Raw genomic sequence first — 25,145 nt, 5'->3', positions numbered from 1 at the left:
ATTTTACTAAGTCAAGGGCAATAACTCTGAAAATACTAAAAATATCCAGACGAAAATATCCAGGTGCACAACAACACATGCTGATCAACATTCCTGTAAAGTTTCATGACTCTAGGTCAAATACTTTTTGAGTTACATGCGACACAAGTTGAAAATTGCAAAATTTTACTAAGCCAAGGGCAATAACTCTAAAAATATCCAGACCAAATTACCCAGGTGCACAACTTCACATGCTGATCAACATTCCTGTAAAGTTTCATGACTCTAGGTCAAATACTTTTTGAGTTACGTGCGACACAAAAGTGAACGGACGGAATGGCGGACGGACAAGGGTAAATCTAAATGCCCGCCATCACTAACGTGGGTGCACAGAAAAACATATCAGCATTCTGATGGAACTATTCAAAGTGTCTCGTTTTTCAACATTCTGTTGTTTATTGATAATAGATCTAAACATTTTAACTCATAAATCTGTGCAAAAAAAGATATCTTAAGAGTATTTATTCATTGAATAGCATAATTATTTCAAAACAGATTCTTGAAAATGATGTAACATAAATGAATCTAAACAAAAAAGCATAAGACAAATACATGTAGTATATATTTAATTTATAATAATTTGTTACACTGTTATTAAATGACAGCATAAAATAGTCTTCATCAGTTGGTAAAATATGAAATGCACATAATAACAATTCCATCAAGAATATACATAATTATGTAGTTTATATAAAAATTTCTGGTATATCTAACAGAACATATCAAAATAAAATATGAATTTGCAATCACTTGCAAAGTACAGATGAAATGTCTTACACAAAACTGGTAATGTTAACTAACCTCTTACTTGTTCATTAAACTTAATACATGTACATAAATATCAAACATAACTAATTATAAATAATACCATAGATTTCACCTGATGAGACGGAATAAACAACACTTTATGCAGTGTCATTTTCACCCTTAACACACTAAATATCTTAAAAGGACTTGTCCATCTTTCACAACGAACAAGAAATTAGTACTGACTGAAAAGCAAACGGTGTAGACCACGATCAGATAGAACAAATGTACTTTCAGGTGAAACAGACGTTAGTCTACACTGAATCTGTTGTTGTCAGCAAGCTAAAAACTAATATATGTATACTATGCATCTTGCCAAAGTAGTCAGTCTTACATTATGAGATCTTTTATACAGTAATAACTATGTATTAATAGTAATGCAAGAAATAGTCTCTTTATAAAATATAGTCTCTCTACACAAATCATGATGTTGCTTGGAAATAACCACAAATTAATTGAAATTTTCAGCTTCATAAATATATTGCAGATATTTGTTACATGCTTTTAAGTAGATTACCAATCATGACAGTACCAACAATAGTCAGACAAGCTTGAATAGCCCTGCAGTCTATTGACTGCTCTTTGGTACAGAGCTGGAACTGAAACCTTAAAACAAGAGCTGTCAGTAGGACAGCAACGCTCGACTATTCTTAGTGCTTGACAGTAAAAAAAATGCTTGATACAGCTACTTCCTCCTGTTTACAGGTTGGGGTCATGATGGTGAACAAGTGTACAAAGTTTCAAAGCCATATGTCAATGGACTTTGAAAATATTTGAACTATTACAAAAACTTTAACATAAATTCAAAGTCGAAAAAGGGGCATAATCCTGTCAAAATGCTTGATAGAGTTACCTCCTCCTGTTTACAGATGGGGTCATGATGTTGAACAAGTGTGCAAAGTTTTAAAGCCATATGTCAATGGACTTTGAAAATATTTGAACTATTACAAAAACTTTAACATAAGTGGTTACGCCGACGCGGACGCCGACGCTCGGGTGACTGCAATAGCTCTATTTATTCTTATCGAATAGTCGAGCTAAAAATAGCAATGGATAGTTTAAAGTTAATACAGCCCAAGTCCATTCTATATGTGTAGGGGTTAAAGGGTGCACAACAAGTCATCAAGTATCAGGACTGTTCTATTTCAACTTCTGATTGTATTGTCTCCACTTCCTCATATACCATCTGACTTGTGTCAGCCTGTGGAATACATATTGTCTGTGCTTCAAACTGCTGCGCCTCCCCGTCTGGCAGTAGAGTCTGGTACACCACGTTACTACCTATGTCCGACATCTCATAGTTAATATTGCTATTATCTGTGGCTATCACTAACTGACCGTTTTGTAATGCACTTTCCAGATCGAAATGATCGGCTGTGATAACATTTGACATGTTACCTTCGTTGATTATCAGGTTAACTCCTTGGGAGACTTCCATTTCATTTTGGCCATCATTTGAAATATCTTCAAAGTGGTTTTGATTATATTCTGTTTGATCCCTGTTACTATAGTATGTATAAGAAGGTTTCGGCTCGTGAACAATGTTATGAACTACTTTCTCGTGCCTCTGTAAATGGTGCTTCTGTCTGAAGGCATATCCGCAAACTTCACATTTAAATGTACGCTTTGATCCATGACCTTGAATATGGGCATCACACATGACCTTTGAACGAAAGCGCCATGTGCAGCCTGCAATCGAGCAACCAAAAGGTCTAGCCGGGTCGTGAACTTGTTTATGTTTCTTCAACGTTGATTTATCACTGTATGCCTGCCCACATATTTCACATATCAGACTATTGCCACTATGAATTTGACGATGTTTGTGAATAGCAATGTTAACGGCTGATTCAAAATCACACTCCGGACATTTATACGGCTCTTTCTCTTCATGCGATTTCAAATGCTGAATAAGATTTCTCTGTGTTTTAAACGTTTTGGAACATAATGCACATAGAAAATCTTTGTTTCGTTTGTGACTTTGTAAATGCATCCGCCAATATCGTAACCTATTAAACACTTTCCCGCACTGTTCACAAGGATATTCTCCAAGCATATCTTGTGTCTCAACCCCACGCATTCTCTTATTTGGCTTTTCAGCCGTTTCCAATGCTATATACTCTGTCATTTTCATCAGTTTCCCATTTTCTGTACCAAGATGCAATGGAGTTATTAAAGCGGCACCAGATAGCAGCTCCTTATCGTGATCTTCTCTCATATGTCTGCACATACTATTTCTCCACCGTACAACATATGTACAAAACAAGCATTTAAACTGATCTTTCCCAACATGCATGCTCTTCACATTCTTTCCCCCTTTTGTTACAAAATATATAAAATAAAAATCGGGCATATCTAACTCTTGTGGAATCTTTCCTGGAACAGGTGCTAATTTTCCTCGCTTTTTAAAATTTCTGGTACAGTAAGCCAAGCTTTTAGAAGGGGACACATTTCTAGTTACAACATGATCTTTTTTATTAATTTCATCAGTTTTAGAATTTTCCACTTCACTTTCCTTTAAGGAATCAATACACTCATTAGAAAAGTTTTCTTGATTACCAATTTGTTCATTTGTCAATGGTACAATGGTCTGCAATGAATCTTTTTGAGATGAATGTGATATTTCACCTGTGAATAAATCTATTTTATTAGCAACATAACTGTCAGTAATCGATGAAACTCCATTCAAGCTAGCTGTCTTCTGATCTTTTTTTCCTGGCACTACTTGCCTATAAGCTTCAGTTCTGTTATGAGAAACTGGTTTATGAAAACTTTCTACATAAGTGGTTTGCTTTCTATCTAAATCACTGCTTTTATCAAAGTAAAAATGTTTAACAACTTTCTCATTGTCCTGATTATTGTGACTGTAATTTGATTGTAATAAATCATTCAGTGATGAAGATGATGGTGACTCTGTTAATGATAATCTTTCATCTGATTGCGTAGAAGAGACTGATGTTAAAGCTGAACCTGTCGGAGGTCCCATGACCAGTATAACAGAAGAGCTGGTCAAATTCACAGATCCGGAGAGAGTTGGTGAACTAACCAATAATGAAGAGCCTGGCACAATTGTGTTGTTGTAAACAACAGATTCAGAAGATATACATGAAACATCTTGTGTGTGGTATGAGCTAGTCAATGATTCTGCACTGACAAGTGTTGTAGGCTCATTCACTTTTGTAGCTTCATGCAATTTTTCAATATTGTCCACAAAGCTGTTACTGTATCCCAAATTGACATTACAGCTTAGACCATTTGGTAAACTGATTTCTGCTGTTGTTTCTATCTGTTCAGTAGCACCATCCAATAGAGATACTCCAGTTTCTAATTGAATTTTTGACTTCCCTCTTACTTTCTTTGCTGTACCTTTAAGTTTAACTATGTTCTTCAGCCTTTCAACTTGTACATCTGGCTTTTCTAATGTTGTATCAAATACAATATTGTGTTTACGACGGTAATGTTCATATAAGGCAGTCTGTCTTGAGAAACCAAGCTGACACACTTCACAGCCTCTCCCCTTTCCACGGTCAACATCTGAAAACAAGTGTCACAAAACATAATTTTCATTGTTTTTTTTAGAACTTTCTTGTTTACTTTGGAATTAGAATTTTTCAACTACATGTAAACATTGCCTATAATTGATACTTAAAGGACTTTTTAGTTGAAGAAAAATTAATAATACATATTTTATAGATGTATTCCAAAACATTGTAAACTGCATTGAAATTTTTTATCATTTGCTATTTTCTACATAGTTATATCATTTTATTTTATATAAACCTTGAAGGATAAAATATCATGTCCTAGTGCAAACTACTGTAAAACTGTCCAAGGGAGAACCCTGACTGTTTTGACTAATATCAATATGTACATAGAATTATTTTTAACAAGGAGTATGAAAATAAATGTGTTTTTTTTATGAACATAATTCAATACTTACGCGTAATCTTATGTTGTAAAAACTTCATCACAGAGTCACATGTTACTTCACATACCCCACACTTCAGCTGGTCCCCGTCTGTAATAATCGGAATAGTTGTTTATTTCAAAATACATGTATATTATAAATGTCAGTGATTTTTCTAATTCAATTGGGAAGAGGCCTTAGCTTCTAGATTTTGGGAAACTTATTGCTAAATTTGCTAATTTGGGAAGTAAAAAAAAAAAACAGCTTTAAGTTCAGATGTTTGTGAAAACTGCATGACTTTAAAGAAAATTTCAATTGGGAAGAGGCCTTTTATCAGAGTCTGCAATATAAGCAGGAAAATCACTGATATTATATCAGTAAATAATTGAAAATGAGGGATAATAGCAAACACATCAATTATGCATAAAATATTTTAAATCCTTACCAAGCAGAACACTTGCTGAATTGCTCTCATTTGTTGACATGCTTCAAATATGTATGTTCTCGATAATGATCTGCCAAACTAAGCAGTATGAGAATTTCCGGTCATGTTGCTGCACTATCAGGCCAACACTGCTTTAATATTTCATTCTTTGTTAGTTTTGTCTTTTGAACAGTTTTGTTTTCAGATAACAAATTTCAACTTTAATCACAAATTTCACTTTTAAAATATGTTTAAAATGTTACAAAATTTTATGTTTTACAACTTTATTCGCTTTTACTTGAATTTATTTCACATAATTAAAGAGAACTCATTAAAATGTTTTAACAAGTTCATTTAACAGTTGTGGTACAAATGGGGTGTTTACATTAAAGGGAAACAACTCAAAATAAGATTATTGTTATTCTCGTATAGTTCCGTACCTTACCGAACAATTTTCTTTTGGTGACATTCATTTTTATTGATATTTTTGGTGACAAATTTTCTTTGTGTTTCACCAGGAACGTTTATATATCATATCCTAACATATCACAGAGTAAGTGAATACTGCCCGTTGCTTGGTGCCGTAATGTAACCAGCAACTTGCAGCATCGGTGACACAGCATAGTTCCTTTTTTAAAATAATTTTATTGCACGAAATAGGTTATAAATATAAAATATACTATGGAATGCCGGTAGGGACCTGCCAATTTTCTTATTTGCTAATTGCCGATTTGCTTATTTGCCAATGGCTGATAGGTTTAACAACAAATCTGCTTATTTGCCAATTGCTGAGTTGCTAATTTGCTTATTTGTTAACCGCTGGTTACGTATTTGCTTATTTGCTAAATGGCAATAGTTTACACTGTGCCGGAAATATATGGAAAATCTGACAACAGACAACCAGTTGAGTCAAATCTGTTAACTTTTACTAAAAGTATTTTTGTAAATTCAGTGTTTTTCCAAGAATACTGTTGGTCAATGAATTTAGTTGCAGTGATGCCTACGCAAATATATGTCTACAACTGATGGCTGACATGTCGATCCTTGAGAACACAGCCGTTTTGAAAAAAAATTCATATTTCAACATCTATAATAATATTATTATTGATGTTTAAATATGAAATTTTTTCAAAACGGCTTATATTAAGCTTTTTTGATATATATGATCAGTACATGTGCTGGGATTGACAAATATGCATTTTATTTGGATTTTAAAAGCGTTTTGAGCTCCAAACCCCAAGTGTCTGTGGACCGAGCTGGGAGATCGATCTCAAATGTTTATAACCGCGAGTCCGTGCATGTCATGTCCGTTTTTGCAAACAAACAAAAAGGTGAGCGTTGCTCAAATTGCCCCATACGCGGCGATTTTTTTCACTGCACGAGTGAGTGTCGGGATAAATATATAATGTTCACATTTGACAAGACTTAGTGAGTCAAACATCCTGTTCGGTAAGCTGGTAAGCTCAATATAGGTTCAACTTTGGATTGTGAATCAGGCGACCCGGATTCGATTCCCGGACCGGGCAGGTCACTCTCGTTGTGATTGATCATGAAATTCTTTCTTAGGCCATTCGCAATGTACCTCTGCTCTGGCATGAACAGAAGATCAGTTCCTTTAGAAAGTGGAGGCAACAAGTATTAGTTAACTGCTTGCCAGCCTGACTGGCTGAGCTGCGCTCTGGTAAATTCAATGTGGCTTGCTGTCGTGATCCGGAGGTTATACTGCCCGCACTTCCACCGTGCAGTGCGTCAAACATACGTCGACAATGTATTTATGCCATGCGTCATTTAATTACGTTTTGGAACGAAATACTGAAATAATTGAGGCTCGCTTAAGAAAATATGAAACTGAAGATTGACGAATTTCTACATGCTTCGTTTTTACGGTGTTTCAAATATGGAAATTTGTCAGTAAAAATATATATGTAAAAATGCAGACCGACGGAAATTGTCACCATGTGTGATTTCATCGTAATAGTGTGTCAACTTTTCGAGATGTCGACTAAGTCCGGGAACTTTATTACAATACCTGTTTGTGTACGAAGGCAAATAATTTAATAATTTTAAAATGTAGAAAGCTTTTTTAAAAGATATAAAGCTTTCTGCATATCTTATGAAATATTCTGATAAAATTTATCAACTGCTACAGTAGAATAATACTGTTTCAATACTCTTATGTTCGATCACGGATTTTTATAAATCCGTGGTTCGATTAATGTAAAAAGTCTAACGCACATATAGATATTAACGTATTATCATGGAGCTAAATATAATATAAGATATTGTGTTAGATGTGGTATTACTAAACAAAATAGAATGTTCCGAAACAAAATATTATTCTGCTGTTACTTTGTATAAGTAGGGTTTTAATCGTTTGGCCTGGGACTTTGAATGATTTTGTGCATGTTCGTTCGCTTTAAAACAATTTACCACCGTATTTATTTCATACAAGCATTTTGAAGTTTCTTTTTTTTTAATTCGAATATTTTAATTTTTTTGTAGCGATACAGTCTCACATCGCAATTCCGTTTCGCACATTTTGGCTGCATTTTCAGGGATAAAATGCCGTTAAAATGTATATTCATTTCTGGTGAAATGCTGAAGATGTTTAATGTCGTTTAAGACGTTTCTTTTTTTTTAAAGAAAAACTTGATTCTGTAGATTAGTGTAAATAATCATGTATGTTAAAACTGGGACTAATAATGTAATTATGTGTATCTTTTTGTCCAAGGTTAAAATATATTACACAAATAGCTCGAATGTTAAAGTACATCTTTTGTTGTGAGTTACATTTGAGCCGCGTCACGACAAAACCAACATAATGGGTTTGCGACCAGCATGGATCCAGACCAGCCTGTGCATCTGCGCTGTCTGATCAGGATCCATGCTGTTCGCTTACAAACTGTATAACAAGTAGAGAAACTGATAGCGAACAGTATGGATTCTGATCAGACTGCGCGGATGCGCAGGCTGGTCTGGATCCATGCTTTTTTTTTTTTTTTGGAACCACGTTTAAGGCCCGTTTATTTTACATTTCCTTTTTACATAATACATTCATTTTACATATTTCAATTAATTATGTTACATAACATACGTTACAAACTAATATATATGTTGTTGTAGACATTTTAAATAATTTCAAAGAGCATATAAACGTGAATCTCTTTAAGAAAAAGTTAAGAAAAAGGATATTATATTTTTAACAAGATAAAGTTTTGTTAAATCAATTTTTAAAGATTTCCTTGAGTCAGTTGAAAAAATGCTGAAAAATTTGGGGAGGTGCTAAAATATAAAAGTATAATTTGCAAGAGAAAAAAGTGTAGTAAACAAAAACATATTTTTCCAACAAACTACGATAAGATAAAAAAAAAGGTAATATTAAGAAAGAAAGAAAGGCTGCTTTGGTAATATACTTCTGACATATCATCAATCAGTTCTTATAACATTATTAGAAAGTTATTCCATTTTCTGTTGAAATCATCAAGAGAATCATTTTGAAATGCTATGTATTTTTCTAAAGATATTCTATCAATCAATTTTCTTTTAAACACAAGATTATTTGGTAATTTCTTTTTTGTTTTACAACTATATATATAATATTTGGCAAATAAGAGAATATATGATAAAATTTTATTTTGTGAATGAAAAAAGGACAAAAAATTGTCTTGGGTTGCATGTATACCAATTTCTACCAACCATTTGAACAATTCATTCCAGAAAATTTGTGTTTGTTGACAGGTCCAAAATATATGTTCTATGCTATCTATTTCCATATTACAAAAATCACAAAGGCTAGATTCCACTAATTTACATCTAAAGAGAAATTTGTTAGTTGCAATATTTCTATGTAAGAAATCAAAATAAAAATTTTGCAAAATATTATCCTTACAAATATCAAACGCATTTAAATATATTTGTTGCCAATTGAAATTTTTATCTGGAAATTCTGCCTCCCATTTTAACTGGGATTTTAGTTTTTCATTCTGGTATTTTAGCCTTCTTTCTTTTTGAACCTGTGTTAATTTTTTATTTAGGAGATGTGTTTCTGTTTTTTCTAAAAAGCTCATAAATATTTATTTCCTCAGTTGTTACAGAAAGAATGATATTATCTAATTTTCTTTTCCAACATGTTGGAATTGAAGAGATAAGTCTATGGTAATTTAAAAACTCAGTATTAGGGATGTTATATTCAGTTTTTAATTGATTAAAAGTTTTAAATTTTTTTGCGTTTGTATCATAGATATCTTTTACATGGTATATATTTTTGTTTTTCCACTGTCTGAAATAGAGAAGGCTATTGTTATTTTTTATGTTTGAATTTTGCCAAATAATTTGTTCTGAAATATTTTTCGGATTTTCATTAAAATTGATTTCACTCCAAGCTACTAATACTTCGTGTATAAATTTATTTTTGATTTTAAATTTCAATATATCTTTTGTGTTTATATTGCATTTAAATAAAGATATTCCACCTAAATGATTAATATTTTTCTTTATTATTTCTTTCCATAACCCATTATTTGAATCGTTTATTATTCTTTTTATCCAGTTCGATTTTATTGAGTTCAAAAATATAGGAATGTCAATCATATTTAGACCTCCGTTTTTGTATTCCTGTATTATCACATCCCGTTTGACTTTATCCCTTTTTGAGCTCCATATAAATTCATAACATTGTTGTTTAATTGTATTTACAGTATTATTTGGAGGATTAGGTAGAACAGAAAACAGAAAAGTTAATTTTGGAATTATTAATGATTTCAATACTGAGATATTACCAATTGTTGTGAGATGTCTAGCTTTCCATCTGTTTATGTCTATTTGGAATTGAGATAATCTGTTATCATAATTTAATTTGAGGATATGGTCAGTTTTTGAATGAAATGTTATTCCTAGTGTTTTTACACTTTCTGATGTCCATGAAATATTACTATATTTTTTTCTACAATATATAAGGTCGTGCTGGTTTCGCAGTGGGCCTATTCTTAGAGCTGTACATTTACTGTAATTAAGATTTAGACCTGAGATGAATGAAAATTGTTCAAATATATTTAACATTTCTTTGTAGCTGTTATTTGTACCATCTAATAATATTGTTGCATCATCAGCAAACATGCTGTTTTTTACTTCTATATCAAATATTTTAAATCCTTTAATATTTGTATTCTCTCTTATTGCTATGGAGAGGAGTTCAATTGCTAAAATAAAAATGTAAGGAGATAAAGGACAGCCTTGTCGGACTCCTTGTCTGATATTAAATGAGTCCGACAAGAAACCATTGTAAAGAATACAACTTGTTGGATTTTTGTATAACAATTTTACCCACATTTTTAAATTTGGTCCAAAGTTAAATAGATCGAGGGTTTTTAAAATAAAATTATGATTCAAACTATCGAAAGCTTTTTCAAAATCAGCAAAAAATAATATTCCAGGTTTTTCGTTTTGTTCTGCGTACTCGATTACATCATATATCAATCTTATATTTTCACCAATGTATCTGCCTTTAATAAATCCAGTTTGGCTATTGTCGATCAAGTTATTTAGTACACGTTTAATTCTATTAGCAATTACTTTACTCAGTATTTTATAGTCAACGTTTAATAAACTTATTGGCCGCCAGTTTGAAAGAAGTGATAACTCTTTTTTTGGTTTTGGGATTAAGGTAATTAAACTCTGTGCCTGCAACTGACTTAAAGATTCGGTTTCGAATGAATAATTAAGAGAATTTATTAGATCTTTTTTAATTTCATTCCAAAACATTTTATAAAATTCAACGTTTATACCATCTGATCCAGGACTTTTCCCATTTTTCATGGTTTTAATTGCTTCGATACACTCTTCTTCTGTAATAATTCCTTCACATAATACTTGCTCGTTTTCGTTTAGTTTAGGGATTTTATTTTCATCATAAAAGTCATATGTTGAGTCTCTTTGCATCTTTTCACTGTACAGACTTTCATAATATTTTTTTTGCTCCTTTAGAATTTCATTTTGGTTTGACGTAACATTACCATTGACATTTAGATTATTAATAAGTTTTCTTTCAGCATTTCTAGTCTCTAAGTTTTTTAGCAATTTAATGTTTTTTTCACTGTTGTCTAATTTAAAACTTTTTATTCTTGTTATGATTCCATTGATATTTTCATTATTAAACTGTTCTTATTCTGATTTTTTTCAGTTCTTAATTTCTAATTAAATTTTCGTCAAAATTGCAGGCTATCTCAGTTTCAAGTTTTTCGATTTCTGTCGTAAGTTTTTGAATTTGTTCTGTTTCTGTTTTCTTTTTATATTTTGAAAATCGTATAATTTCATTTCGTATTGTACTTTTAATAACTTCCCATCTGACTAAAGGGTTGGTGTCTGTATTAAGAGAACGTATTTCAGTTATGGCATTTTTAATTCTGTCTTTAAATTCCATATTTAAAAGTAAACTATTGTTAAGTTTAAAAACACCAGGTCCTCTCACTATAGGATCAAAATTTAAAGTTACATATGCTATTGAGTGATCAGATTTAAAACTAGGCTTTATACCGGATTTTTCAACAATATTTACCAAATCATTTGAAACAACAAAATAATCTAATCTACACGCTATATTTAATATCCATTCTGATCGCAAACCCATTATGTTGGTTTTGTCGTGACGCGGCTCAAATTTTAATAAAGACTCGAGAAGACAATGTTAAACAAATATAAATTCATTCCAGCATCGACTTTACAATTTGTCAAAGATAAAAATCAATTTTATCTAATTGTTTCAGTCCATGTTAAAGCAAGTTTACCAGCATTACCACTTGACAAATCTCCGACAGTCGCTGTCACTTGTGCTCCACAAATATTTGCTAAGCTTCTGAAAAGCCACAACAATCCAAGAGATGTTTAAATTACCGCCAATTGTTATAGTGCCATAAAATTGATATTATTTTGTTTGACTTTCATTCTGTAACGAGAGATTTTGGTGCGTTGTTATTGTTGCTGTTGATGATAATGATGATGATAATGATGATGATGATGATGATAATGATGATGATGATGATGATAATAATTATAATAATAATAATAATAATAATAATAATAATAATAATAATAATGATAATAATAATAATAATAATAATAATAATAATAATAATAATGATAATAATAATAATAATAAAAATAATAATAATAGTAATTGTGATCATTCTAATATATTTCTTCTTCATATCATCATAGCCATCTTTTTTATAATCATCATCATCATCATCATCATCATCATCATAGCAGTTTTATCGCATTCAACAGATATATGAACATTGCTTTTCTTTGTAATATATTTATTGCGACTGAATGTAAAATGAAATATAGATTTTTGTGTTATTAGTTTACTAATGCAAGGGTCTCAGCCAAATCTATAAGACCGACCACTTGCTACTAGTATATTAACTTTATTTTCATTTTTTTATTATATATAGTAAGTAATAGAAAATTATGTCTCATCCAATTTTACTATAAACGAATATAGCCTGTTTTCCAGATATAACTCAGAATTATTTTAGATAATATGTTTAAGACTAACTAGTATACACAGCCATTAGTTCATAACTATATAAACAGATGTCTTCCTTCATTTTTACAGAGACATAGATAGTTATCTTTGTCTTTGATTTTTATGCGGTATACAATTCATTTCAAGATATAAATTTAAAAGGATTATCTTCATAACCGCACTTAAAATACGTTTCATTAACGATAATTTTACATTTATAATGTATTACATACGCCATTTCAATTCATGTTCCGATGTTTACATGTCCGTCATACGCTAAGTGTCAATAGATAGAACGATTTTTAAATAAATCTTTGTTGTTTATGAAATCATGTATATCATCAATATGTGACCGGCAATAAAATAAAATTTATGCAAATCCCTAGACACATTATCACAGTGTGTTATACGCGAGTTACCGATATGTCATCAAATAAATGGACATCTATTGCTGTTAACTGTACAATGAAATATCGTTTTTATATCAACAGTTTGTTATAATGTGATAAACCATCGCGTTCTGGCGTTCTGTCTTTGTTACAATACCACTTGATACTTTATCTGTCTCATTTTGATGGCAAGAATTTGATTTTTTTAGTATCGGTTAACAGTTGCTATAAAACATTTTGACGCGGCTTTTTAAATGTACTTTTAAACTACATACCAGTATGTGTATACATTGTTATTAACTTATATACATGCAATTAAAGAAATAATTGGATATTAATTGGATTTTCCAAGAACAAAATAGAAAAGAGGTGATATTTGAGAAACGATGCTGAATAGTAATAACGAATGAATACGAGAATATTAATAAACATTACTAATTGAATATCACACATGGACGACGAGTTTAGTTCCCGAAGAGTTAATGGACCATGCAGAAAGAAACTCACGAAGTCACGCGAGATTAACAATAAATTAAGGAAAACAAACATATTAGAAATCTTTTATTCCAAAGCAAATTTTTTAGTAATAAATCTTAGTTAATTTTCGTTATTCGCCACCATTGTTGTTGTTGTATTCTGGAATTATAGAGCCAGTGTTAAAGTTTTGTTGAAATTCTGTAGAAGACATCAATAAAGAAAGCACTGGTAATTTAGTTCTCTTGTTCGTGACTTTTCACGCGGGAATACCATGAATATATCTGTTAACAAATTACTATGAAAAAGGAATTAGTCAAGTTTCCAATACGGACTTTGAAGCCGTCTGTATCTAAAATATACTGGATGATTCTTACTAATCGATAACCTCTCTTGAATAGAATTGCACGTTTCCATGGAAACGTAACAGGTAACACACGTAAACTCTTCATTATGAAGTGAAAAAGACAAAATGACACTAATGAAAACCTGGAATATAGAAATGACAATACAGTTGCCGGTTTGATGAATAATGGCGGGCTTTTTTCCCACAATGTCGTCTGCCCACACGAAATAAAGGTTAGACATTTTTATTGAGATTACTATGAAATTAATATTGTATAAAGTAAATCAGAGTTCTACGATCATAGATAGCAATTAAGCAGGAAGAAGGGTTATCGAGATATTGCGAAACGTATGGAGTTCAATTTTGTCCATAAAATTAGATTGAATAATATTAAATTGTTATAATGCATATACATTTATAAACCACTTTACAAATTACATTGACTATTTTTGGCACTTTTGTCTTGAGAATGAAAATGGAAAGAAAGAGAGAGAAAAAACACATTATTTATAAATGTACTATAAGTTTCTACTTTGATCTTAAGCGCTTTTTAAGACTTGTACATCGCATATAGCAAGTCATTCTATATAATTATCATACATGTATATCGGAGCGTAAAATATAGAATTATTAAATCGACATAATATAAGAATAATGATCAGGTGAGTGAACGTGGCATTGTAACAATGAATTGAAACTTCACCTATAATCTGATGTTCAAAGCATCAAGCGATCTCACTCGGACAATTCATAAGGTTGGCACGAAAGCGCTTGATTAATAACATAATGTGATTTTATTCATCGATGTTTGCGTTGCCTTTATAGTTGAATTCCTAAGGGCAACTTTGATATGAATAGGAATAAAAAACGACTTAGCATAAAAATTATTATATTTTTATACTGTATATAAAAGGACCTTGATGTTTATTTGTATTCTATTGATTCCAATTTCTTTTTACTACAATAGATTCGCTGTATTCTAAAACGCGTAGTTAATCGTTCGTATAAACCGACCGACCAACCGACCGACCGACCAACCAAGTACCCGACCGATCAAGCGACCGACCAAGTGACAGACCGAGTGACCGACCGACCGAATTCTATAATGAAACTGTGTATATACAAATGGAACAAAAGTAACAGAAGTTAATTAAGTAACTAACCTAATTATATATTATCGCGAAAAAGGCACCGGGCAGCATATTTTAAACAGGTGAGAAATCAGTAGAAAAAAAAAACTTTTCTGCTGACGATTAAATATATACCTTTAATATACAAATGGACGCACCTATAAGTAAATAATTACTATTTTGGCCACAATTGAGGGATGAAAATGTTGAAGTTACAGGTCTAGCAATTAACATAATCAAAGGCTCGTGTTCATATAAACATAAAAATAGGATAAACATCAACTAACTCTATTCTCTAATGTATACTTTCACAATCAAGTTTAATTTTCAGAAAAATAAGAAGGTTATCGCAGCATCATGAATTTTTTTGAAAATGTATTGATGTTGACATTAAGTAGTTGCACAGCAAAGAACTTTTTTCTTTAAATTTCTGGATGGGAATACAAACTGAAAACACCATTTAATCCACATCAGGATTAACGGTAAGACCAACGACACATCAGAACATTAATAAAAGCACAGAAGACGCTTGTTTGTTTGTTTGCTTGTTCATTTTACGCTTTTTCCCAACAGTATTTCAGTCATATAGGCGGGTAGTTTCCTAACCATCGTTCCTGGAGAGTTACACCAGTACTAGACTACCTTCCTCCGCGCTAAACTACCAAAGCATCTCCCGGGGATCGAACCCACGCCAGAGAGGTCTGAATTTGTTTGGGTCTCAGAATGTCAGAAAGGTGAAGGTTGTGAGATTATAAACCAATTTGTTTTTGTATACATGTAGTTGTATATATGCTTTCCAGTGTTTTAACTGAAGTAAATTGGCTATAAGACTAACTGCAACACTGATATTCAATTCAATGTTTATTTGACTTAAAAATTAAAAATAGAAATGAGTTGCCTTAACTGAGATTTTAACTCCAGACCTATCGATTCCTAAGCCAGCGTGCAAACCCCTCGGCCACGGTGAAGTTATATGTTAACGGCCTGAAGAAAACCATATTATTCTAAATTAGGGTTTGTAACTCTTATTATTTCGACGCTAAACCTGTTGTTTAACACAGATGTAAATAATCATGGAGCTTATTATAAGCATGTATATCTATTAAGAATAAAACAATTTTAGAAATCTTCGACAATTCGGGAACTATTTTGCTTGAAAATTAATGCGCCTGTCATTTGACAATCTTTACGCAGTGATCTCCCCTGAATTTTTTCGGCGTTAGTGTACATATAAAGGGACGTAACCGCTTCAAAAAAGCGGTCTTATTTCAGCATTTGCAATTAACAGCATCATGATCTGAAATTTCGCTACCATTATTTGTTTGGTCTGACGACCCAAACAAATAAAAACAACACTTAAAATACAGTTTTTATCTTTAAAAAATCACCATTTTATGTCATAATATACATACTGCTGTAGTGACCACTTGACATATCAGCAAATAAATAATTAGGAAAGAATAGCTTTGAATTTTAATCCTGAACTTGATTATATCAGAAATAGAAGTCTCAAAAGAAGGAAGAAGAAAATTGATTGAAGATTTTTATTGATAATTCAAAGATTAATGATAATTCAAAGTTTAATGATAATTTAAAGTTTGATGATAACTTAAAGTTTAATGATAATTTAAAGTTTAATGATAATCTAAAGTTTAATGATAATTTAAAGCGAATTGGAACATAATTTCAGGTCTGTAATACCACCATTAATTATGTTGATAGTATAAGTATCATACGTGATAATTAACCACAAAGAAATTGTATATGAAATGTTGTTGGTTAGTGTGACATAATATGACATCTATAAATAGCAGATAAATGTTCATTTTATATTTGAGCCGTGTCACGACAAAACCAACATAATGGGTTTGCGACCAGCATGGATCCATGCTGTTCGCTATCAGTTTCTCTACTTGTTTTAGGGTTAGTAAGCGAACAGCATGGATCCTGATCAGACTGCGCGGATGCGCAGGCTGGTCTGGATCCAAGCTGGTCGCAAACCCATTATGTTGGTTTTGTCGTGGCACGGCTCATTTGTGTGTATGTATATAATTATGTGATAATTGTATATGTGTGTATGCATATGTATATGTGTGTATGTATATGTATGTTGTTTCACGAAATCGTTCTTATTATTTTATCAATTATGTCAAAATATAATTATGTGTATCTTAATTTACTTTTATTAATGTCTTGTAGATATTGTACAACGCCATTGAATATGTTTTATACGTAGAAATAGGCGTTTAATCAATTTATCAAATTTCAAGTTAAATCACTTAGCACTTTATAAACATTTCGTGTTTTTTTTTTCAATAAAGATTTTAAAAAAAATATCCAAACGATAAATTTTTTATCGGCTTTTATCAATATTTTGAAATACTTATATGCCCCCATAGTAGACCGATCCACTTTAATAAAACAAGGTAATTAATGCTGGTAATCCAAATGAAACTGATATGTTGCTTTTAGATTTAGTGTACTAATTTGATACTAAAGTGCATGTCCTTATATCCGTTGTTTGTTTAATATAGTGAATTCTCCTGGTTACTGATTGCATTTTATTGCTTAAACGCCCATGTTGTTTCTATATAAAAGCATGGAATCTAATTGTCAGGAACTTGTAGTAAAAAGCTATACAATTTTCGTCAATAAAATGAGAGCCCTGTTTGTACTGACACATTGATATCATTTAATGTTTAGTTTCTAGCGTGTTAAAGGTCCATTATGCCTCAGATATACTATCATTTTTATTTCTCAAAAACATTTTATGTTTGGTATTTTGTTACAGTTTTCGAAACATTACTCATTCGCCACATATATTTGCTTCTTTTGTGCTACATTAGCTATTGGGTATATTCATAGTGAATTTGCATTTTGTATGGAAGTTCAAAATACTACTTTGTTTAGAATTTGCTACCTTTGTGGCGCATTACTGCACGTTCAACTCTACTATCTTCATGTGTTAAACATCTAACATACTCTAATTCTATTATTTTTAAACACAACAGCCTTTATGACATTTCTAAAGAATTTTAAAACATATATGGATTTCTTATTAATTAGGCATGATGAGCCTTTAAAAGTTCTGAGACATAGTGCACCTTTAAATAAAGTACAAAAAGGGATAATCCTCTCATTTTCTTATTATTAATTGATGTCTGTAACTCTTTTATTCTGTTACTTAAGCACCATTAAGTTGTGTGACTATGTCAATGTGACACGAAAACTTCAGCGAAAAACTCAGATACTGTTTCGTGTATTGTTTCAAACATGAGCAAGCACCTGAGTAGAATTACCGGTCTTTTATGTGGGACACAGTACGTGTGGCAATACCACGTGACGTTGACGTCATTTTCGGCATCATTTCCAAGACAAATGTTGCTAGATTCGGAAAAGAAAATAGCTGTAAATATTTTGGGATAGCTTAAAGTCACTGGCAGGATTCGAACCCGTGCTTTATTTCACACAAGTACATGCATATGAAAAGAACCGTAAGGGTTTCCTAAAACTAGACGGATGACTTCCGCACAAACACATTAAAAAGTCTACAGCCGTTGGCGGGATCAAATCCACACCGAATAGGGAATCATGATTTGTCCATGTTTATTCAGTTTTAATATTGTATCCACGTATTAATGTATTCAGTTATCTCATTTTGATAAATACAAAATCACAATACCCATTTTCAGGCTGATATCAGATAAAAATGTTCGTTCAAGAAATATGTGAAGAGTGACCATCTGCCACTGTCACCGAAGGTGTCTTATCTACTTTAAGAAGCCGTCCTTATCATCCATTGGAAGACGGAATAAACCACACTCAACAATGTGTGACCAACATAAGTCCCCGAGCAGGAACACTAACAGAAGCAATAAAAGTGATAGCAAAACACCACTTATACAGGTGATTAACGTTTTTGTTGTTGTTTTTTCTCAAGAATAACGCTTGTTTTAACCAGATGTTTCAGGGATTGCAAAACGTAAATGGAATTACAAACCATGATATTGTTTCAGTTTCTTACATGAAAAACTACAGGATAATTGTTTTTGATATAAGAACACTTTAAGGATACTTGATCTATGCAAGGAGACAAAATTCATTTATATATGCAACTATAGTCACTAGTTTATGGACAAGACTCGATGTGGTCAATAGAGCGAAATTGTTCGAACTTGGACAAAATGGCGGCACTGTCGTCAAACAAGATCGCCTGTGCTCTATTTACGTCCGCGTGAGTTTTTATAATATTTATAATTGTGTATGTGTCTGAATAAAAAAAGTCACGTACAAAATGTAAATATTTTGAGGTCTGACACTTGACGATTTTTGTCCGTGTTTTTATTGCTTATTTATTCAATCGACAAATTTCAAATGTAAACTTCACATTGGATCGAAAGTCCTCTGAATTTTTGAATCGTGTTTATTTTCTTTTAAAATAATTATACACTGTTTAATATGTAACTCTTGTTTGTTTCTTTAATATGCAAAGTGTAAAGAAACTATCATACGGGTTCTCGGATTTGAGTCACATCTGAAGCAATACAAGTTACTGTAGTAATTAAAGCAGAAAATGGAACTAGCAAACGCCTGCAGATGCATGTGAAGTCAGACAGTGTACGTTACCAATAGATAACCTCCCGAAATCTCTTCATTGAAACCAAACTGTATACAAATACTTTAAATAAAAAACCCAACTTTACCCATCAATATCAAAACGTTTTTTTTCTTAACAAGGTGACTGAAGTATTCCACCCTGATGACACAGACGCTGACAATGTTGTAAGTCCACGCCGTCTAAACCGCACTGATATCCCAACTATTGGTATCGACAATCTGTCCTTTGATCCGTGTGAAGACCATTTACAACATGTACATGAAGACTATCAGAACCAAAGGGAACTTGCCGATGTTCACACGCCCCTTCCAAACGTTCCATTTGTGTTTGCTTCTAACAGAAGGGGGAGTAACTCTAATGTGTTTGTGTTTGATCCAGACTGTGTTAGCTTATATTCTAGAAGAGGAAGTGGTACATCACGGAGAGGTAGTGCCACGGCTGGTATTGATAAATCAAGTCTAGCTGTTCCAACTTTAAGACGTAAGTAAAAATGTCTTAAATTTATATTAAATCTCCCTTTCCATGGACACTTTTGTTTGCGTGTAGAATGTTTCATAAAATTAGATCTTTACAAATTTGAGACCTTTTGCCTGCAGTTTTTGCAATTTTCAAACAACATTTCCAACCGTTTTAAATTGCAAAAAAAATGTATTAACTGTTATGTTGCACGGTAGACAGTTTATATATATTTTGTTGACCAAAATAACAACCGGCATCACTTTTTCTTACCAGCCACGACTACGTCTACGCCGATGGATGTTACTAGTATATTTCCGATCCTTAAAGATTGTTCAGCACGACATAATTGTTGTACTTGTGTGTTATTTTAGTTTTTTTCTATTCGGCATCTTTCTTATTGGGTGGTTCCAGTATTCCTAACTTGAATACTGTTGAATCACCCTTAGGATATGTGGCCTGCTTTTTAAATTTGTCTTTTGACGTCATATCTGTGATATGCAGGCTTCATAACCTTAGATCCCCTTTCAAAATTCCATTTTCGCCCATTGTTTTCTCGTTTAGGGCACATGCATTTTTTTACTTGGGGACCATATGCCGCTTTTCATGGAATGGCACTAATGTGTCACATTGAAGGTTTTATGATAACCGCCATATGAACACATTTGCGTTCTAAATTTTACCAGTTCATTTTATATGTTTAATTCTGCTAAAGACGGTGATAAGGGGCGTGGACGGTAGTTTGCACTTTACAGTACCGTTCATGATCAGGCTCAGTCAATCCGAGATTGCCACATTGTCAATTTTGCCGTGTTGGACTTTCTTTACGGATTCTTATTTCTCTCTATTTTATTTGACAAAGACCACACATTTACGACTGCAAGGACGACTTTGACCACAATGATTCCGAACACGACTATGACTCAAATTGCTTGATTTTATTGCCGAGAACTTTAAGCGTAATTTGTACAAACACGAATTTATTGAAATTTAAAGAATATGAATACGGCAATTTCAATAGCAAATAAAACGTCCTTTTTTATTCTAGTGGTCTTTATATATACACAAGGGAAACAACTATGTAGAAAATGAAACTGTCAACAAAATATCAAAGTTACTAAAAAAATATTTCTAATAGATCTGTCAAGTGTATTAAAGACATTAATACACGTCACAGACGGGTCTGAAAGTGATAATCGGACCTTAAATGAATAAGCCCATCGGGCTAAAGCCTGCGGCCCTCACGCCATTATGCACATTTTCGGGCCATTATCGCTTAATGGCGTACAATGTGTTAACCTCTAAATATACGTCGTACGCTATTTACGTCGTAAGCCGACGTAAACTACATTCATCGTAAGCTGCATGCGTTGTAGGCTACATACGTCGTAAGCTACATACGCCGTAAGCTGTAAACGTCGTAAGCTGTATACGACGTAAGCTACATACGTCGTAAGCTGTATACGTTGTAAGCTGTATACGTTGTAAGCTGTATACGTTGTAAGCTGTTCGCGTTGTAAGCTGTAAACGTCGTAAGCTGTAAACGTCGTAAGCTATATACGTTGTAAGCTACAGACGTCGTAGGCTACATTCGTCGTAAGCTGTAGATGTTGTAAGCTGTAAACGTCGTAAGCTGTATACGTCGTAGGCTACATTCGTCGTAAGCTGTAGATGTTGTAAGCTGTAAACGTCGTAAGCTGTATACGTCGTAGGCTACATTCGTCGTAAGCTGTAGATGTTGTAAGCTGTAAATGTCGTAAGCTGTATACGTCGTAGGCTACATTCGTCGTAAGCTGTAGATGTTGTAAGCTGTAAACGTCGTAAGCTGTATACGTCGTAGGCTACATTCGTCGTAAGCTGTAGATGTTGTAAGCTGTAAACGTCGTAAGCTGTATACGTCGTAGGCTACATTCGTCGTAAGCTGTAGATGTTGTAAGCTGTAAACGTCGTAAGCTGTATACGTCGTAGGCTACATTCGTCGTAAGCTGTATACATTGTTAGCTGTAAACGTCGTAAGCTGTATACGTCGTCAGCTACATATGCCGTAAGCTGTATGCGTTGTAAGCAACATACGTCGTAAGCTATATACGTCGTAAGCTACATACGTTGTAAGCTATATACGTCGTAAGCTACATACGTTGTAAGCTTTATACGTTGCAACATTGCTTGTCTAGTCGCTCCTTTATTGTAATGTGAGCAATTTTCTAACTCAAGCATACTCTCTTGCGCATCGGTCGAATTTTCCACAAACGTTCATTTTCTTAACGGTAGTGTATTTAATTAGCTGCCAAGGGAGCGTAGCGCAAGCATAGGTTGCTTTTGCACAAGTGTTATAGTGTTTCTTAACATAAAGTATTTGTGCATTGGATTTGAAACTTAAGAGATTTCAATATCAAAATACAAGTTTTGAGCTTTTAACAGAAAAGAGTCAAGTCAAACTGCACGGTGGTGCAGGGTGTCATGGCGCTATACAGACATGCGGTTCCGGCAATTTGGGGTGAATGTCCTTTTTAAATGTAATGTTATTATGAAGGACAGCATATGACAAAGTTATGCATACAATTTAAAAAAGAAGTAAATCTCAAGTTAGACTCGAGTTTCATATGTCGTTGATTTTGCACGGAACATCTTGTCCAAATTATGTTTGTTTGGTTAGCTTTACGGCGATTTGTAATATAATTTTGGTCGAGCTTTCCTGACTAACTTACAAGTTATTATTGAATTGTCCAAAAGCAACCGGCTAATAATTTCACAAGATTGACAGACAAATGCATTTTATACCCAATATCCGGTTGTGACGAAAAGGGCAGGACAGTTGTGCGAGAACTGAAAATCATTTACCAAGAACAGTAAATCAGACCAAATTTATTCAACTGTTCCGTCCGTGTTATCCTCCTTATACATTTAAAAAAATATATACTCTATTAAGCTACACTTGCATTTGGTTGAAGAATTATATTCTCTTTACTACTTATTGCCTATAGAGGAATAATGTATAATTTTTTAAGTATTTAGATGTTTTTTCTCTTCATCGTATTATTTAAGATATAATTATATTTAAGACTTTCGAAGTACAAGTATACAGTAAAGCAAAATGATTTATGCCTTCATTGTCATTAAATCGAGTTCTTTTAAAAGTACGTTTTCAACATTCGTCAAGAAAATGTTATATATCATATGTAATTAAAAGCTTATAGAACTGTAATGCACAATTCAAATAGTCCCCGAGATTTGAACATCTGTTACAAGCATGTATGGAGTCGTGTGTTGTCGTTTCAAAAGAGAAAACGATCAATACCTACATATACTGGAAGCAATATACATTATGTATATTTAGTGACATCGTTCATATTGATTTGTATATCGCACAAAAATTTGATTCAGATTGTTATTAAATTTCATTATATTTATAGGCAATTAATTAGACACTGATCATATGATACTGTCAAGTTGATGATTAAGGTTATAAAGTTCTTTGCTCAATGTGAAATGGAGAATATGGCGTACAATGAGGGTCAAAAGTATAATATCAGTTAAAAAGAGAAAAAATGTTTAAAAATGTTATTTCATCCTTTCATTATTTGAATTTCGCTTACCATTTTTTTTTATTTTCTTGAAAAACGCTGGTAGATATTCTGTATCTGCAACATGTCAAGCTTCCGGTCGATTTATCTTTATTTATCGTGTCCTTAAAGGTCATACAGGGAAATGCGAAATGTTCGAATTATTTTACAATGCAGGTGATATATATATATATATATATATAATATATATATATATATATATATATATATATATATATATATATATATATATATATATATATATATATATATATATATATATATATATATATATATATATATATATATATAACAACAATGTACATATATATTTGTATAAGTGTTTTCTACTACGGCGTCGGACTAGTATTCTCAGTATGCTTGCCGCGTGGGTTCAAACCCCATTAGGAGCAGGCCATTGTTTCCTTTAGCAAGAATCTTTACACTGAGCAAATTGGCTCCATGAACAGATGCGAGAGTTTGTCTATAAGCTTACAGCTACACAAACGACCTAAAATATATTCTGTGTAAAATAAAGACTTGTTATAATTGAGTTTTACTATCATAAGTATGTTTATTTATTTATTTATTTATTTATTTATTTATTTATTTATTTATTTATTTATTTATTTATTTATTTATTTATTTATTTATTTATTTATTATTCTTTTCCACTTTGATCAGCTTTTAATTAAATACATGTATATTGTATAAACTAAAGCCGTCCATATGGCACATACGTCGAAAATAACAGGGACGGCATAAGCCGTCCCTATGTCAGTGAAAGGGTTAAGCAAATTTTCTTTAAAAAAAAAAAATGGAAATTGCTCCATTAATTGGGAGAAATCAAAGTTTTTTTTACCTGATTTGACTTGTTAGCACAGTCGTTGATATTATTAGTTATAAAGATCATTGACAGCTTATATGGCCCTTTATAAACGGCTATTTGTAAATATAACCCGAGCCGCTAGGCGAGGGTTATATTGCAAATAGCCGCTTATATACGGCCATATACCCTGTCAACAATCTCTATAACGAATTTATAATACAATACGCATCATTTTTTAGTGAAAAAGTAAGATTTTCTTCACAAATCGACAGCAACCGTGTATATAAAACTATATAAACGTCACGATTATCCAATGAAAAGTGACGTTACAAACGTGCAGTATTATAAAGTTTATACGATTATCAACGTGAAGTATTATAAATAACGTACTCACATGTAGAGAACGTGTTTATTATATCACAATCTAATATTGTCATATATACAGTGTAACTTCTGAAAACCGAACACTTGTGGGACTAGCCAAAAAGTTCGGAATTTGGAAGTTTCCGGAATTCAGAAGTTCGAAATTATCTGAACAAGTAACATTGAACATCAAATGATAAATGATATAGGAACTTTATAAATTCACAAAATGGCAAAATTGTATGACTTTTTAAAAGTTATATTACTACATGTAAATT

General features: G+C 32.3%; 2 protein-coding genes across 2 annotated transcripts in view; one reads left to right on the top strand and one right to left on the bottom strand.

Annotated features, from left to right (window-relative positions):
- Positions 1–1,973: 1,973 nt before the first annotated feature.
- LOC132727073 (zinc finger protein 37-like) lies at positions 1,974–5,282 on the bottom strand. The gene is made up of 3 exons (XM_060712485.1): positions 5,196–5,282; positions 4,784–4,861; positions 1,974–4,377 (listed from the first exon to the last, which is right to left on the bottom strand). The coding sequence occupies exons 1-3, from the start codon at positions 5,233–5,235 to the stop codon at positions 1,976–1,978; spliced, it is 2,520 nt and encodes an 839-aa protein (XP_060568468.1). The 5' UTR covers positions 5,236–5,282; the 3' UTR covers positions 1,974–1,975.
- Positions 5,283–13,773: 8,491 nt separating this feature from the next.
- The window catches only part of LOC132727059 (uncharacterized), an 86,436-nt gene continuing 75,064 nt past the window's right edge, over positions 13,774–25,145 (top strand). Inside the window, exons 1-3 of the mRNA XM_060712469.1 lie at positions 13,774–14,141; positions 18,731–18,944; positions 19,776–20,136. Of these exons, the coding sequence (XP_060568452.1) occupies positions 18,867–18,944; positions 19,776–20,136 (439 nt within the window). The 5' untranslated portion in view covers positions 13,774–14,141; positions 18,731–18,866. The remainder of the gene's footprint in view (positions 14,142–18,730; positions 18,945–19,775; positions 20,137–25,145) is intronic.

The sequence above is a fragment of the Ruditapes philippinarum genome, unplaced genomic scaffold (genome assembly GCF_026571515.1).
Source record: "Ruditapes philippinarum isolate M1 unplaced genomic scaffold, ASM2657151v2 ctg123_1_1_1_1, whole genome shotgun sequence".
Lineage (NCBI taxonomy): Eukaryota > Metazoa > Mollusca > Bivalvia > Venerida > Veneridae > Ruditapes > Ruditapes philippinarum.
This window is presented reverse-complemented; position numbering and strand designations above follow the sequence as displayed.

Coding starts and splice junctions, on each gene's coding strand:
- LOC132727073 (XM_060712485.1), bottom strand. CDS start 5,235: ATGTCAACAAATGAGAGCAATTCAGCAAGTGTTCTGCTTG. Junction 4,862..5,195: donor TTCAGCAAGTGTTCTGCTTG/GTAAGGATTTAA, acceptor CGATTATTACAG/ACGGGGACCAGCTGAAGTGT. Junction 4,378..4,783: donor TTTACAACATAAGATTACGC/GTAAGTATTGAA, acceptor ACTTGTTTTCAG/ATGTTGACCGTGGAAAGGGG.